The sequence below is a fragment of the Pelobates fuscus genome, chromosome 4 (assembly GCF_036172605.1).
Source record: "Pelobates fuscus isolate aPelFus1 chromosome 4, aPelFus1.pri, whole genome shotgun sequence".
NCBI lineage: Eukaryota > Metazoa > Chordata > Amphibia > Anura > Pelobatidae > Pelobates > Pelobates fuscus.
Window position 1 is genome coordinate 46,103,528 of NC_086320.1, and position 14,394 is coordinate 46,117,921.

Below are 14,394 nucleotides of genomic sequence, written 5' to 3' on the forward strand. Positions count from 1 at the left end.
CCAGTGCCACCACTCATATCTGGTGTCACAATAGCTTGCATTTAAAAAAAAAACTAGAAATTTGACTGTGAAATAATAGCAGTCAGTTTCCTTCACTCGTGTGCATTTCAAGGCCTGCCAGGGCACAGTGTCACACCCGTGCAATTTATAACTGGTGTAGCAGTAGTGAACATTGACTGTAATAGATTGAATAGCAGTTAGTTGTCTGCAAGCGTGTGTGTCAGGCATACAGCGTCTACTCTGCCAACTTCTGCCAGTGCACAGTGCCACTCATATCTGTTGTCACAGTAGCTTGCACGCATAGTACCACTAATCGAAAAAAAAATGACAGGCAGAGGCAGGCCACCCCACAGGGGCCGTCGTGGTCGTGGTGCTGTGATTCCCTTTGGCCCTAGAATAATGCCCAGTGTTCAGAGGCCACGTACCCTGAACTCGAAAAGTTCTGAGGACATAGTTGACTGGCTAACACAGGACACCCAATCTTCTACAGCTTCCGCTCGGATCCTTGACGCACCATCCTCCTCCAGTTTAGCTTCGGGCACCTATCAAGTTACCACTCGCCCGCCTGCCGCCACCCCCAACTCTAGCACCACAGCCGTTTCACTTGATCTGTCAGAGGAGTTATTTACACATCAGTTGGAAGAAATGAATGATGCGCAACCATTATTGCCAGAGGATGTAGATAACAGGGATATGTCTCAGTCAGGCAGCATTACACACATGGATGTACGGTGTGATGATGATGATGTTGTACCCGCTGCTGCTTCCTTTGCTGAGTTGTCAGATACAAGTGAAGCGGTTGATGATGACGATGCGTCCGTAGATGTCACGTGGGTGCCCGCTAGAAGAGAAGAAGAACAGGGGGAAAGTTCAGATAGGGAGACAGAGAGGAGGAGGAGACGATTTGGAAGCAGGGGAAGGTCGTCGCAAGGAGCTAGTGGCACAGTCAGACAGCATGCATCGGCACCCGGGGTCAGCCAGACAGCACGAAATCAACGCATGCAGTTGCCACCACCAGAATGCTGTCATTGCAGAGCTCAGCAGTGTGGCATTTTTTTGGTGTGTCTGCCTCTGACAACAGCAATGCCATTTGCAAACTGTGCCAAAAGAAACTGAGTCGTGGGAAGTCGATCACCCACCTAGGTACAACTGCTTTGCGAAGGCACATGATCGCACATCACAAACACCTATGGGATCCACACATGAGTACAAGCAGCACACAAACTCAAAGCCGCTATCCTCCTCCTGGTCCAGCATCTTCAGCCACATCAACCACTGCTGTCCTCCTTGTTCCCTCTCAACCATCCGCCACTCCGTCTCTCGCCTTGAGCAGTTCCTGCTCATCTGCCCACAGTCAGGTGTCTGTCAAGGACATGTTTGAGCATAAGAAGCCAATGTCACAAAGTCACCCCCTTGCCCGGCATCTGACAGCTGGCTTGTCTGAACTCTTAGCCCGCCAGCTTTTACCATACAAGCTGGTGGAGTCTGAGGCATTCCAAAAATTTGTAACTATTGGGACACCGCAGTGGAAGGTACCCAGCCGAAATTTCTTTGCACAAAAGGCAATCCCCAACCTGTACTCGATTGTGCAAAAGGAAGTAATGGTATGTCTGGCACACAGTGTTGGGGCAAGGGTCTATCTGACCACTGATACCTGGTCTGCAAAGCATGGTCAGGGCAGGTATATCACCGACACTGCGTAAACCGGCTGATGGCTGCCAAGCATGGAATGCGTGGCTCTGCAGAGGAGTTGGTGACACCACCACGACTTGCAGGCAGGCCTGCTGCCACCTCCTCTACTCCTCCTACTCCATCCTCTTCCATAACCTCCTCGGCTGAGTCCTCTTCTGCTGCTGCATCTTGCTCCACATCAACGGCACCCCCCCAGCTCCCCAGGTATTATTCCACGTCCCGGATACGGTAGTGTCACGCCGTCTTGGGTTTGACTTGCTTGAAAGCAGAGAGTCACACCGGACAAGCACTCCTGTCCGCCCTGAACGCACAGGTGGAAAAGTGGCTGACTCCGCAGCAACTGGATATCTGCAAAGTGGTTTGTGACAACGGAAGAAATTTGTTGGCGGCATTGAATTTGGGCAAGTTGACACACGTGCTGTGCATGGCACATGTGTGTAATCTGATCGTACAACGCTTTGTGCATAAGTACCCAGGCTTACAGGACGTCCTGAAGCAGGCCAGGAAGGTGTGTGGCCATTTCAGGCGTTCCTACACGGCCATGGCACACTTTTCAGATATCCAGCGGCGAAACAACATGCCAGTGAGGCGCTTGATTTGCAACAGCCCGACGCGTTGGAATTCAACACTCCTAATGTTCGACCGCCTGCTCCAACAAGAAAAAGCCGTTAACGACTATTTGTATGACCGGGGTGCTAGGACAGCCTCTGCGGAGCTAGGAATTTTTTTGCCACGTTACTGGATGCTCATGCGCAATGCCTGTAGGCTCATGCGTCCTTTTGAGGAGGTGACAAACCTAGTCAGTCGCACCTAAGGCACCTTCAGTGACATCATACCATTTGTTTTCTTCCTGGAGCGTGCCCTGCGAAGAGTGCTGGATCAGGCCGTAGATGAGCGTGAAGAGGAAGAGGAAGAGTTGTGGTCCCCATCACCACCAGAAACAGCCTTATCAGCATTGCTTGCTGGACCTGCGGCAACGCTGGAAGAGGATTGTGAGGAAGAGGAGTCAGAGGAGGAATGTGGCTTTGAGGAGGAGGAGGAAGACAAACCACAGCAGGCATCCCAGGGTGCTCGTTGTCACCTATCTGGTACCCGTGGTGTTGTATGTGGCTGGGGGGAAGAACATACCTTCAGTGAGATCACTGAGGACGAGGAACGGGACATGAGTAGCTCGGCATCCAACCTTGTGCAAATGGGGTCTTTCATGCTTCGTGCCTGTTGAGGGACCCTCGTATAAAAAGGCTGAAGGAGAACGACCTGTACTGGGTGTCCACGCTACTAGAACCCCGGTATAAGCAGAAAGTGCATGAAATGTTACCGAATTACCGCAAGTCGGAAAGGATGCAGCAGTTCCAAAATAAATAAGGGTGATGTCACAGCACAACGGGAATCTAACAGGGGAAGAGGTGAAAGTAATCCTCCTCCTCCCACGACCACGCCGGCAAGGACAGGACACTTTACAGACGTGTTGTTGATGGAGGACATGCAGAGCTTTTTAAGTCCTACGCATCGCCACAACGACTCAACCGACAGGTATCAGAATACCTCGCCTTAACTGCAGATATCGACACTCTGAGGAGCGATGAACCCCTTGACTAATGGGTGTGCAGGCTTGACCTGTGGCCTGAGCTATCCCAATTTGCGATAGAACTTCTGGCCTGCCCCGCTTCAAGTGTCCTGTCAGAAAGGACCTTCAGTGCATCAGGAGGTATTGTCACTGAGAAGAGAAGTCACCTAGGTCAAAAAAGTCCAGATTACCTCACCTTTATTAAGATGAATGAGGGATGGATCCCGAAGGGACTGACAGTGGGCGATACATTTGACTAAAAAAGGCCTGATGAGGGGGACGTAACAGGGATTAAACTGATAAGAATTGTACTACTTAACACACCACTCCTATCTGGTGGCACATTAGATTGTATGCGCAGTGCCCCAAATTTGAAGTAGGAGGACCGACCAAGCATCTTTTTCCATCTCCCGGTTCCTAAAATCGATGCCATATACACGTCCCCTGATAGGGGACGTAACAGGGATTAAACTGATAAGAATAGTACTACTTAACTCACCACTTCTATCTGGTGGCACATTAGATTGCACGCACAGTGCCCCAAATTTGAAGTAGGAGGACCGACCAAGCATCTTTTTCCATCTCCCGGTTCCTAAAATCGATGCCATATACACGTCCCCTGATAGGGGACGTAACAGGGATTAAACTGATAGAAATAGTACTACTTAACACACCTTATAATAATGCAGAGAGAGGCAATGCAGAGAGAGGAGTCTGAAGAAGAGGAGTCAGAGGAGGAAGGTGACTTTGAGGAGGTGGAAGACCAAACACAGCAGGCGTCCCAGGGTCTTGTTGTCACCTTTCGGGGACCCTTGGTGTTGTATGTGGCTGGGTGGAGGAAGAGACCTTCAATTACATCAGTGAGGACAAGGAACGGGACATGGCTAGCTTGGTATCCAACCTTGTGCAAATGGGGAGTTTGCGGTTGTGCAAATGGACTGTTTGCGGTTGTTTGCAGTGCGTTAAACGGGGAGTTTGGTCTGTCACTGTGAAGCGGGCGTAACCCTTACACTACCTGATCGATACAACATCATACCTGATGTTTTAAAGCAGGTTATTCCAAACAATTTAGGAATGTTAGGTGATTTATGCCCTTTATGGATTAAAACCAGACTCTGCATCAACTATGTAATTTTCCATGGGAGTTTTGCCATGGATCCCCCTCCGGCATGCCACAGTCCAGGTGTTAGTCCCCTTGAAACAACTTTTCCATCACTATTGTGGCCAGAAAGAGTCCCTGTGGGTTTTAAAATTTGCCTGCCTATTAAAGTCTATGGCGGTTCGCCCGGTTCGCCCGTTCGCGAATATTTGCGGAAAAATTTTATGTTCGTGACATCTCTAATGAGGACATAATAAAAAGAGATTATGGGGCCCTTTAAAACTCCCCAGCCATCTCTCTATAACATTTGACATGCCTTTTCTATATGTATTTTCTTAGTCTACCAAATTTTTCTTAGTTTAGCTAAATTACTTCTAACCTAATCTTATGTTTTAAGCTTTGCAGTCGTTTAAAGAATAAAGACATATAAAATAATGGGGAAATTAATTAAATTATGATGGGTTATTATCGCCCTATCAACTGGTAAAGTTATCAAACATTTTTGGTCATCTTGTCTATAGCCTGGTAAGGTGCTGTCTGGGATGCAAACAAGATGTCTTGATGATATGGTGTCACACCAGACTGAGGGTTTTTGCAGTCCACATGAAATTGGGCCTTTTGTTTGCAATAACTGCATGAAGAAAGAAAACAGAATCAAAGTTATGATGTTCTGGCTGAGTCATCAAAACGAAACTTATGAGGTTATTTGGTTCATTTGCCAATCAAACTCAGCTTAGTTCTATTCATTTCATTTTATGGCATATGGATGTCAGCATACAGTATATTATTTCTGAATTTTGTCACAGAATAAAAGCCAATCCATTAATGGACTATCTTCCAACAAATATTTATTTTTAATTGACACATTGTCATAGAAAGGACAGAAGCAATGTTGAAATCAGTGACATAATTTAAAATGCTATTTCTATTTGTGAATCCATGAAAAATTAAGTTAGATTTGACGGCTACATTAAAAATATTTAATACAAATGTAATAAATAAATTATCTCTCTATTCTTTAGTTTCCATTGTTTTCTTATATGCACCAGACTTTCACATTGCAATTTCTTTACATAAATAATACATTTTGTTCTTTATAGGTGACATAATAAGGTACCAGTGTCTACCAGGATTCACATTGGTCGGCAATGAGATTTTGACCTGCAGATTGGGTGAACGTCTTCAAATGGATGGATCATCACCCTCATGTCAAGGTTCTTTACTTTCACTTTAACAGATGATTTGAAATTCAGATCCAAATAGCTAGATTTTAAACTATTCTCCAAATCAGTTACATTTGGTAGGGTTTTTTCACCTTGACTATGTTGATCTATATTTTGATAAACAGTTAGCAGTTGACCAACAACTCAACTGAACACTTTTAGAGGTATGTCAGTCACTCAGTGAACTGCAAGGTGAATTTGCAAAGTCTAGTAAAGTGGGGAATGTCGGTGAATTGGAGAATCATTACAAGAGATTAATATCAGCCTAAATTTAGCAAACATCTAACTTCATTTAGACTCAATTCAGTTTTGGTAGATATAAGACTTTAATATGTGATAGCACACACAGTGTGTACACTAGAAAAAAAAGAGGTTATCGTCCTACCTATACCTAAGACATTTCGCCGGTAAAATAAATATAAAACTCAAATAGTGTAGAGTATCTTTGATAAAAATCCAATTCACATAAAACTCATTTATAATAACCCATACATACTGACCCACACCCTACAATCCTCTGCAGAATATCTATTTAGACCTAATAATCTTTTTCCACGTAATTTAAAACCAAAGCAAAACAGAAATCTGAAATATTTGGGTTGCATAAGAATTGTTTTGGAATCGAATAACTTAGAATATTATAAATCTAACGATTACTAATATGAACACTAATTTAAAGACGAGGCAATCTAAAATATTACTATTACCTATAAAAAATACATTTGGAAAGCGTTATCAAACATGCCAAGACATCATTTTGGAAAGAAATACATAGAGGATAATGAGGCAGATGTCTTTTAGCTCAGCATATGGCTGTATTATGTTTTTACCAACTACCACCTTCAAATTATAATAATTATTTTGACATGTCCAGTAAAAATGTGAAAATGCAAAACAACCATCTTTATTTTATTCAAACATAATAAATATGAATATGCTGGCTTCCTGAATGTTTTATCAAATATTTTATAAACATAATTTTTATTTCAAAAAATATAATAGGAAATATCAACTCATATTTATCATTGTATTAATTGTATTACACAACTCATATGTGTCATATTAAAAGTGTATATATATATATATATATATATATATATATATATATATATATATATACACTAAATAGATAGGTCTGACATCACAAGCAAAAGTCAGTTTGTCCAAATAAATAAAACTCATAGTTAATGCAAACACAGTTATCATTTTTATAGGTTAGCAACAGCATAAAGATTAATGCATGTCATGTTAATGAATTAATTGGAACATATATAACATACTCTCTATTAACATACTCTCATGTGCATATTATTTTTTAATAAGGACTAATGCACTATGTATACAAGGAATTAATCTGAGGGCACCCTGCTGTTGAACAGCCGTGTTTACTATTTTCTGTTTGAAAACGTTTAGAAATTTGACAGTATGACTTAGACGAGATATCGAGTTGTTTCTTGTGTTTTTTTTAGTCTCTGTAAGTTCTATGATACAAAACAAATAAAATTGTATTTTACATATCAATCCAATTATCACTTGGGTGGAATTAAAAGGTTCCTTCTAAGCACATTTGTTTTGTGTCCCAAACAGTTAAGAGCCCCCTTTCAGGTCATTTTGACTGTATTATAGTCATTTGCAAACTGCTAAAACCACGTCTTTAATTACTGTTCCATTTCTAAACTCTTCACAGAAAAGGATTAAAGAAAACACTAGTGTAGGAGATTGGGATGAACTCGTATATTAATTTAAACCTTTGAAGGTTATACATCATTCGATTACAGAAAATATTAAAAAAGACAAAGAAAAAATACATCGTCGACACATTATTTTATTAATAACAGCTGTCTTAAATTATATGCAACTAATTTATATAGATTCATTAATTTAAACTAGATTGGTGCAGGCAAATTGTTATCCTTAAATATGAATAGGGCAATCAAAAAGAGAGGCTTTCTTATTCTGTAGTATTGCACAGAAAATCTTGCTAAATGTCAAGCAAAAATTTTCACTTCAGACTGTACTGCACCACTTATTTGATGTCCTGTTGAGCATTGTACTTCAAAATCAAGAAATTCTAAGCAAACAGCCCAATTACACCCCAGACACATTCATACATTAAGCAGTAGAGTGTCCTACACCAGAACTACATATGAACACCTGCTCCTAAAACTAAAGTATACAATGTGTATCCCCCTATAAAAAGAGGAAAAACATTCTAAACAATTTATTACAAACCGTTTTCAAAAGGTTATGGTTACGGTTTCTAAAGTGTGATTGTGAAGTTGTATTGTTTAGACAGTAGGTATATGGGCTGGAGATAGAAATGATAAAACTAGATTATACTGTAACATACATTATATGCAAAAAGTGTAGAGTCAAATACAAATGGAAGTAATACATTACTGCAGTCACTGTGAATATTATGACGTAATACAATCGGGTGATAGTCAAATCAGTAGCCCCTTCTTAAATTAGTACATTTTTCAATTGGTAAACTTTCAGGTTTTCCAGTTGTGTACCATATTATCACAATACCTTTGGTGGAATATGTTTACACTTTGGGATTACTCTCATATAATGTAATTAGGGGCTTTAATGCAACAAAATGTGCAATGTAACTGGTCTTTATCTTGGAAAGTGGACACATCATGGCCAAAAGGGAATGAAGTGCTGCCGTGTTGTTCTATTGAATAAGACTTGCTTCACCTTGATCATTTTTGTACATCTTTACATAGGGAGAATTAGTTGACAAAGTTAGAAATCTAAACGTGGACTATATAACCACATAACTTCAGAAGGAAGCTATAGGTATTGTTATAAACCTGTGAACAAAACATTTTGTGCTTCAAAAAATTACAATATAAAGCATTTATTTTCAATATGTCCATTACATTACATGTAAAGTTTAAATCCAAGACAGGGAACCTTTTATCAAGTTTATTCTCTTCTTTACAGTGTTATGTCCAGCCAATGAAATGCGTCTGGACTCAACAGGCATCATATTGAGTCCTGGGTATCCTGACAGCTATCCAAATCTTCAGATGTGTGCTTGGAGCATCAGTGTGGAAAAGGGTTACAATATCACACTGTACTTTGAATTTTTTCATACCGAAAAAGAATATGATGTACTTGAGGTTTTTGATGGTAGGTGAATTTAGTTGAAGTCGCAGTTATGTTTTTATTGTTTCAATTATTTTTTTCCAGTGCATGTTACATGTACTATGTAATGCTTAAGAGAGGGTAGTAATACACTTTTTATTTTGTAACAGGACCAAATAATCATTACCCATTACTTATTTCATTGAGTGGTGATTACTCTTCCATATTTAACACAACCAGCAGTGGACATGAAGTTTTTATACGATGGTCAGCAGATCATGGAACTAATAAAAAAGGCTTCCGTATAAGATATATAGGTATGCCATTTTATTACTACTAAAAAATTACATTGTTTCAACGCAGTAGATATGTATTTCCTATTTATGTCATTCTATCCTTTATTGTTGGTGGGAAATTATCATATGTGATGTCATAATATCAGTTATGAAAGAAAGTTATCCGTGTATGAGTAACACCTGTTTTTAAATATCTATTTATCAAGTATCGGGAGACCGTTTCATTGTTTTACCTTTCTTTTTGTTCTTGCACTCATTTAAACATGTTCAGTATGACCCAAAATTTTTCATTTTCTTGTAAAACCAGCTACAGTATATACAGGTGTGCTCTAAAGTTTGCATACCCTTGGAGAAGTGGTAATATATCTACCATTTTTAAAGAAAACACAAGTGAGCAGGCAAAACACATTTCCTTTAATTTTTTATGGGATTCATATTCAACTGTAGGTTAGAAGAGAATGGCACAATTACAAAACAAAACATGGCAACAAAGAAAAAAATTAAATTACCCCTGTTGAAAAGTCTGCATACCCTTAATTGTCTTAGTTGCCTTTAGCATCAATGACAGCGTGCAGTCTTTTGTAATAGTTGTCTATGAGGCCCCTAATTCTTGGTATAACTGCCCATTCATCTAGACAAAATGCCTCCAGGTCATCCAAAGTATTTGGCTATCTTGCATGAATTGCACGTTTGAGATCTCCCAGAGGGGCTCGATGATATTAAGTTTAGGAGACTCTGACGGTCACTCCAGAACCTTAACCATTTTCTGCTGTAACCACTGGAGTGTCAACTTGGCCTTGTGCTTAGGGTCATTGTCATGCTGGAAAGTCCAAGAGTGTCCCATGTCTTATTAAGATTCCTGGTGCCTTTAGAGCTCACCCCCCCCCCACCTCCACCCTCAAAACATCAGTAAGCCACCACCATGCTTCACGGTAAGGGTGATATTCTTTTCATTATAGGCCTTGTTGACCCCTCTCCCAACATAGCACTTATGGCTGTGACTATGAACTTTTATTTTGGTCTTATCATTATGATTTAAAAAGGAGACAAACAACTATGTGATAGGATATGATAACTATCCTTCAATAAAATACATTTTTTGCATGATCAGTCATATTTTAAAAATCAATACCCAAATTTCACAATTTCTGCCAGATTATGCAAACATTTGAGCACAACTGTATGATATGTAAATAAATCTGCTTATTTTTTGAGGTTTAACTGAACTAACTTATTACTAGAACATTGTTCTACATATAACATCAATATATTTGGTAGATCTGCACTCTAAAAAATGATTTATCTGAATTTCATAATTGATTCAGACAAACCAAATTTTGCTTATATGTTGATTTGGTTCATCTGTCTTGCATTAAAATGGTTAATTTCATTAAAACTATTTGGGTGAATCCCACTGTGATGTAAAAGCGTAACATTAGCAAAGGCATTGCAAAATTGAAAGCAAAGATAACGCAAAAGGAAATTGGCAGTGACACCATGCATCAAATCAAATTTTGAACAACATGAGCAAGGGATTTATTCATTTATAAAACCCTTCATGCATTGATGTAAATGTAACTGTTAGACCTCTGGTGTGGTATTGAGCAAACTATACCTCAATTGAATAACAACATATTACATATAGATTTCTAAACAATTAGATTTATACAATTACTAGAGAAAAACAAGAATATAAATCACTTCTTCACTACCAGAAGCACTAACTAAAAGCCACTACTAGAGGTGGCAGATTAATGTCTGTAACAGATGATTTTTTTGGATAATCAACAAAAAATGATTTGATTTAGACAGAAGAGGCAAAGAAAAATACATTTTGAACTAAAGTTTGTGGCAGAATATCAGAATATGAAATGGAATGGCAAAAGCTATGTTACACATATAGCTAGCTAGTCCTGGTACATCTGCTGCTGCTGCTGCTAGTGTGTCTAGTAAAAGTTTTGTAAAAAAAAAATGAAATAAAACAATTAGCTACTCTTAATAATTGATGTGTGAAAATAAATGCAGCAAACAGTTAAATACATTGAAATTAGGGTATTTAAAGAAAAAAGAAAACATGTAAATATGCAATTGACTGTTATATTACTGCCTTTGTACAAATTTGCTAAATTAATTTTAAAAGATTTGGGAACTGAGTTTCTCTCTGTCTTGAGAGGTCATCTTATTGGATTCTGTAGATATTTTTAAAATGGCTTTGATATATTTGTTTTAAAACAGACAGGATTGTTTAAAGTGAGAATTATCAGGAATTAAAAGTGGAATGAAAGAGATCTTTAGAGAAAAATAGCTGACTTGGAGATGTTTAGCCTGATGGCTTCCAATGCTCTGCCTTACTGCCGGCGCCATGTGGAGCAACCCAGAAGTGATTGCTCAAAGGGGGCGAACACCTGGCAGCCCGACAGTGAGGGGGGGTATTGCATAATGCTTCGACATTGAGGCATCGCTGCAATACCGTTAGAGAGGCTTTAAGCGATCATGAGCGCTTCAAGTGTTTTAAATAGCCGCGGACGTATCAGGTACGTCCGCGGTCCTTAAGGACCGTTTTTGTCAGACATACCTGATACATCCGAGGTCAGGAAGGGGTTAAGGGAAGAAACACTTAATTGTATAACATATAAACATTTTATAACTATTTTTTTTTTATATAATACATTTACATATAAAGGCATCTAGATATTAGTTACAGCTGTTTGTGACTTTGCCATAATTAAAAGCAACTACATATTTGTGCTTGACAGTTATATTAGTATGATTTGATGGTTTTAGAATACTGTACAGAATCTAAAACAACAAACTTCATATGTGCTATCATTTGAATGTACTCTGTTTATTTGGTAAACACAATTTGTGAACACAATCACTGAACAGGATAAAAGTCATTGCATAATTGCAAGTTTAGATTTTAAATGTGCATCTTGGCATGCATCTGTAGAAGCAAAATATGATTCTTTCATCATACAACATGCCAAACTATAATGGATTATCATTTATTTCATGGATTGTAAATAAATATTCCAAATATAAATGTTACTTCTCTAGATAATATGCCAATAAATCAGATAATCATTAAACATAATATGGTACACAGCAATACTTATTATATACTAAAAAGTAGTATATTCAGTAATGCATAATATAATAATACTTATTTTTTAATTTAGGCATGTATTTCTCTCGCATTTAGAGATATAAATATACACAAGGTTATATTATCTATTTGTTGATAGATTGAATCAGTACATTATTAAATGTAGGATTTTTCCACAACATTAGGACCACTGACTAGAGAAGTTCATAGCATTGATTGTATTGTTACAATGGCGCCTGTCAAGAGGTTGAATATATTGGGCAGCAAGTCTACAGTCAGTTCTTACATTTCATGTGTTGGAAGCAGAAAAAATGGGAAGGCGAAAAGATCTGAGTGACCTTGGGAAGGGCCAAATAGTGATGGCTACATGACTGGGTCAGAGCATCTTCAAAAAGACAAGTGAGACAAGACAAGCCCATATGGTCTGGCACACAGAAAAGCTATTATAGCTCAAATTGCTGAAAAAGTTAATAATAACCATAATAGAAAGGTGTCAAAACACAAGGTTTTGCTGCATAGACCTCTGTCCACTGCCAAAAGTGCCTTCAATGGGGAAATGAGTGTTAGAACTGGACAATGATGTAAATGAATATGGTTGCCTGGTCTAATGAATCATATTTTATTTTAGACCAGGTGGATGGCTGCGTAGTTTACCTGGGAAAGAGATGGCAGGATGCACAATAGGAAAGATGGCAGACAAGCAGAAGCAGTGTTATGCTCTGGGCAATGTTCTGCTGGGAACCTTGGGAACCTTGAGATTCATGTGAATGTTACTTTTGCACATACCAACTAATGATTGTTGCAGACCACGTACATCCATTGATGGCAATGGTGTTCCTTGATAGTAGTGGCCTCTTTCAGAAGGATAATGTACCCTTCTACAGTGCAGAAATTGTTTATTAATGGTTTGGCGAACATGACAAATAGTTTAAGATATTGCTATGGCCTTCAAATTCCCCAGCCCTCAATCTGAGATTCCCACATCACAACTTGCAGGTCTTAAATAATCTGTTACTAATGTCTTGGTGCCAGATAGCACAGGACATGTTCAGAGATCTAGTGGAGTCCATGCATTGACACATCAAAGCTGTTTTGGCACATGAGGGGACATACACAATATCGGTCAGGTTTTAATGTTGTGGCTGATCACGGTACATGCATTATATATTGAAAGGCAGTGTTTATACGTGTAGAAGAAAACCTCTTTGTTTAGGAACACTTTTAGTGATTGTCACTCCTTTTATAGTTCTGCGGTATTTGTAGAACTGGTATTATGTGTACTTTTGCTTAGCATCAAGGCAACAAATGCTGAGATGCATTGTTATAATGTATCTCTATGAGCAGATGCTAAGAGGCACAGCAATTTTTGCACATGAGTAACAAGCCCCTAATGCTTCTCTACAGAGAAGTATTGGATTGGCTAAGATCATCATAAATTATAGCCATAGAAAGAGGAGGAGGGAGGAGGGTAGCGGAGGAAAGGTGAGTAATTATTTTTTTTCCATTTTGGAGGGGGGGACAGGGAACAGCTAAGTTTCATTGATGACCCCTAAGGAAATAAACATATTATTAAAGTAAATTAATGTTAAAATTTATTTATACAATGGACAAGAAAAGTTTACATATTAACACAATTTTTGTGCATTTCCTATAGCATTTATATATTAGTTTTTGTTAAAAATACAAAAACAAAAACACATCTGTAATTTAATTTGTTTTAACCAAGAACATTGTTCAAGACAGAGATTTATGGGATAAGATCAGTGCTGCCATAAAAAGAAATAGGGAGTATCACTTGTGTCCGTGGAACCTGCAAACCTGAGATTTTTTTATATACTTTTTTTATTTGTAGTTTTTCAGACATTTGTTTCATATATATCTGTATAATGCATTATAAACTTAGTCAACTTATGGCACAAATGCTTTGCTTTAGATTGTGTTTAAATCATTAGTCAGTAGGTTAAAGGTATCACACATAAGACGTCAGATGAAATCATATTATTTTGTTAAAATATTAGTGAAAAGATTGATGTCAGATAAACTTTAATTATAGGTGCAAATCACTTTACTTAATTAGAAAATGTTAAATATAAACAAAGCTTCCTTTGAAAATATACATTTAATTTTTTTTTTATCCCATTGGGTATGTGTGACATTTTTCAACGAATGGAATTCTTTAACGCATTATTTTTAGGTAAATGATCATACAATCTCTTGCTGAGGCCTGGGTGTTTATTTCTATATATGGGGACATTTTTGCTAGCTTGGGAATTGGCTAATCTCAGATTATATATGGCCATAGTCATGGTGTTGTT

General features: G+C 38.4%; 1 protein-coding gene across 1 annotated transcript in view; it reads left to right on the forward strand.

The window, feature by feature from the left end:
- CSMD3 (CUB and Sushi multiple domains 3) overlaps window positions 1-14,394 on the forward strand; it is a 1,213,223-nt gene that overhangs the window by 1,054,312 nt on the left and 144,517 nt on the right. Inside the window, exons 48-50 of the mRNA XM_063451130.1 lie at window positions 5,459-5,572; window positions 8,534-8,722; window positions 8,848-8,994. Of these exons, the coding sequence (XP_063307200.1) occupies window positions 5,459-5,572; window positions 8,534-8,722; window positions 8,848-8,994 (450 nt within the window). The remainder of the gene's footprint in view (window positions 1-5,458; window positions 5,573-8,533; window positions 8,723-8,847; window positions 8,995-14,394) is intronic.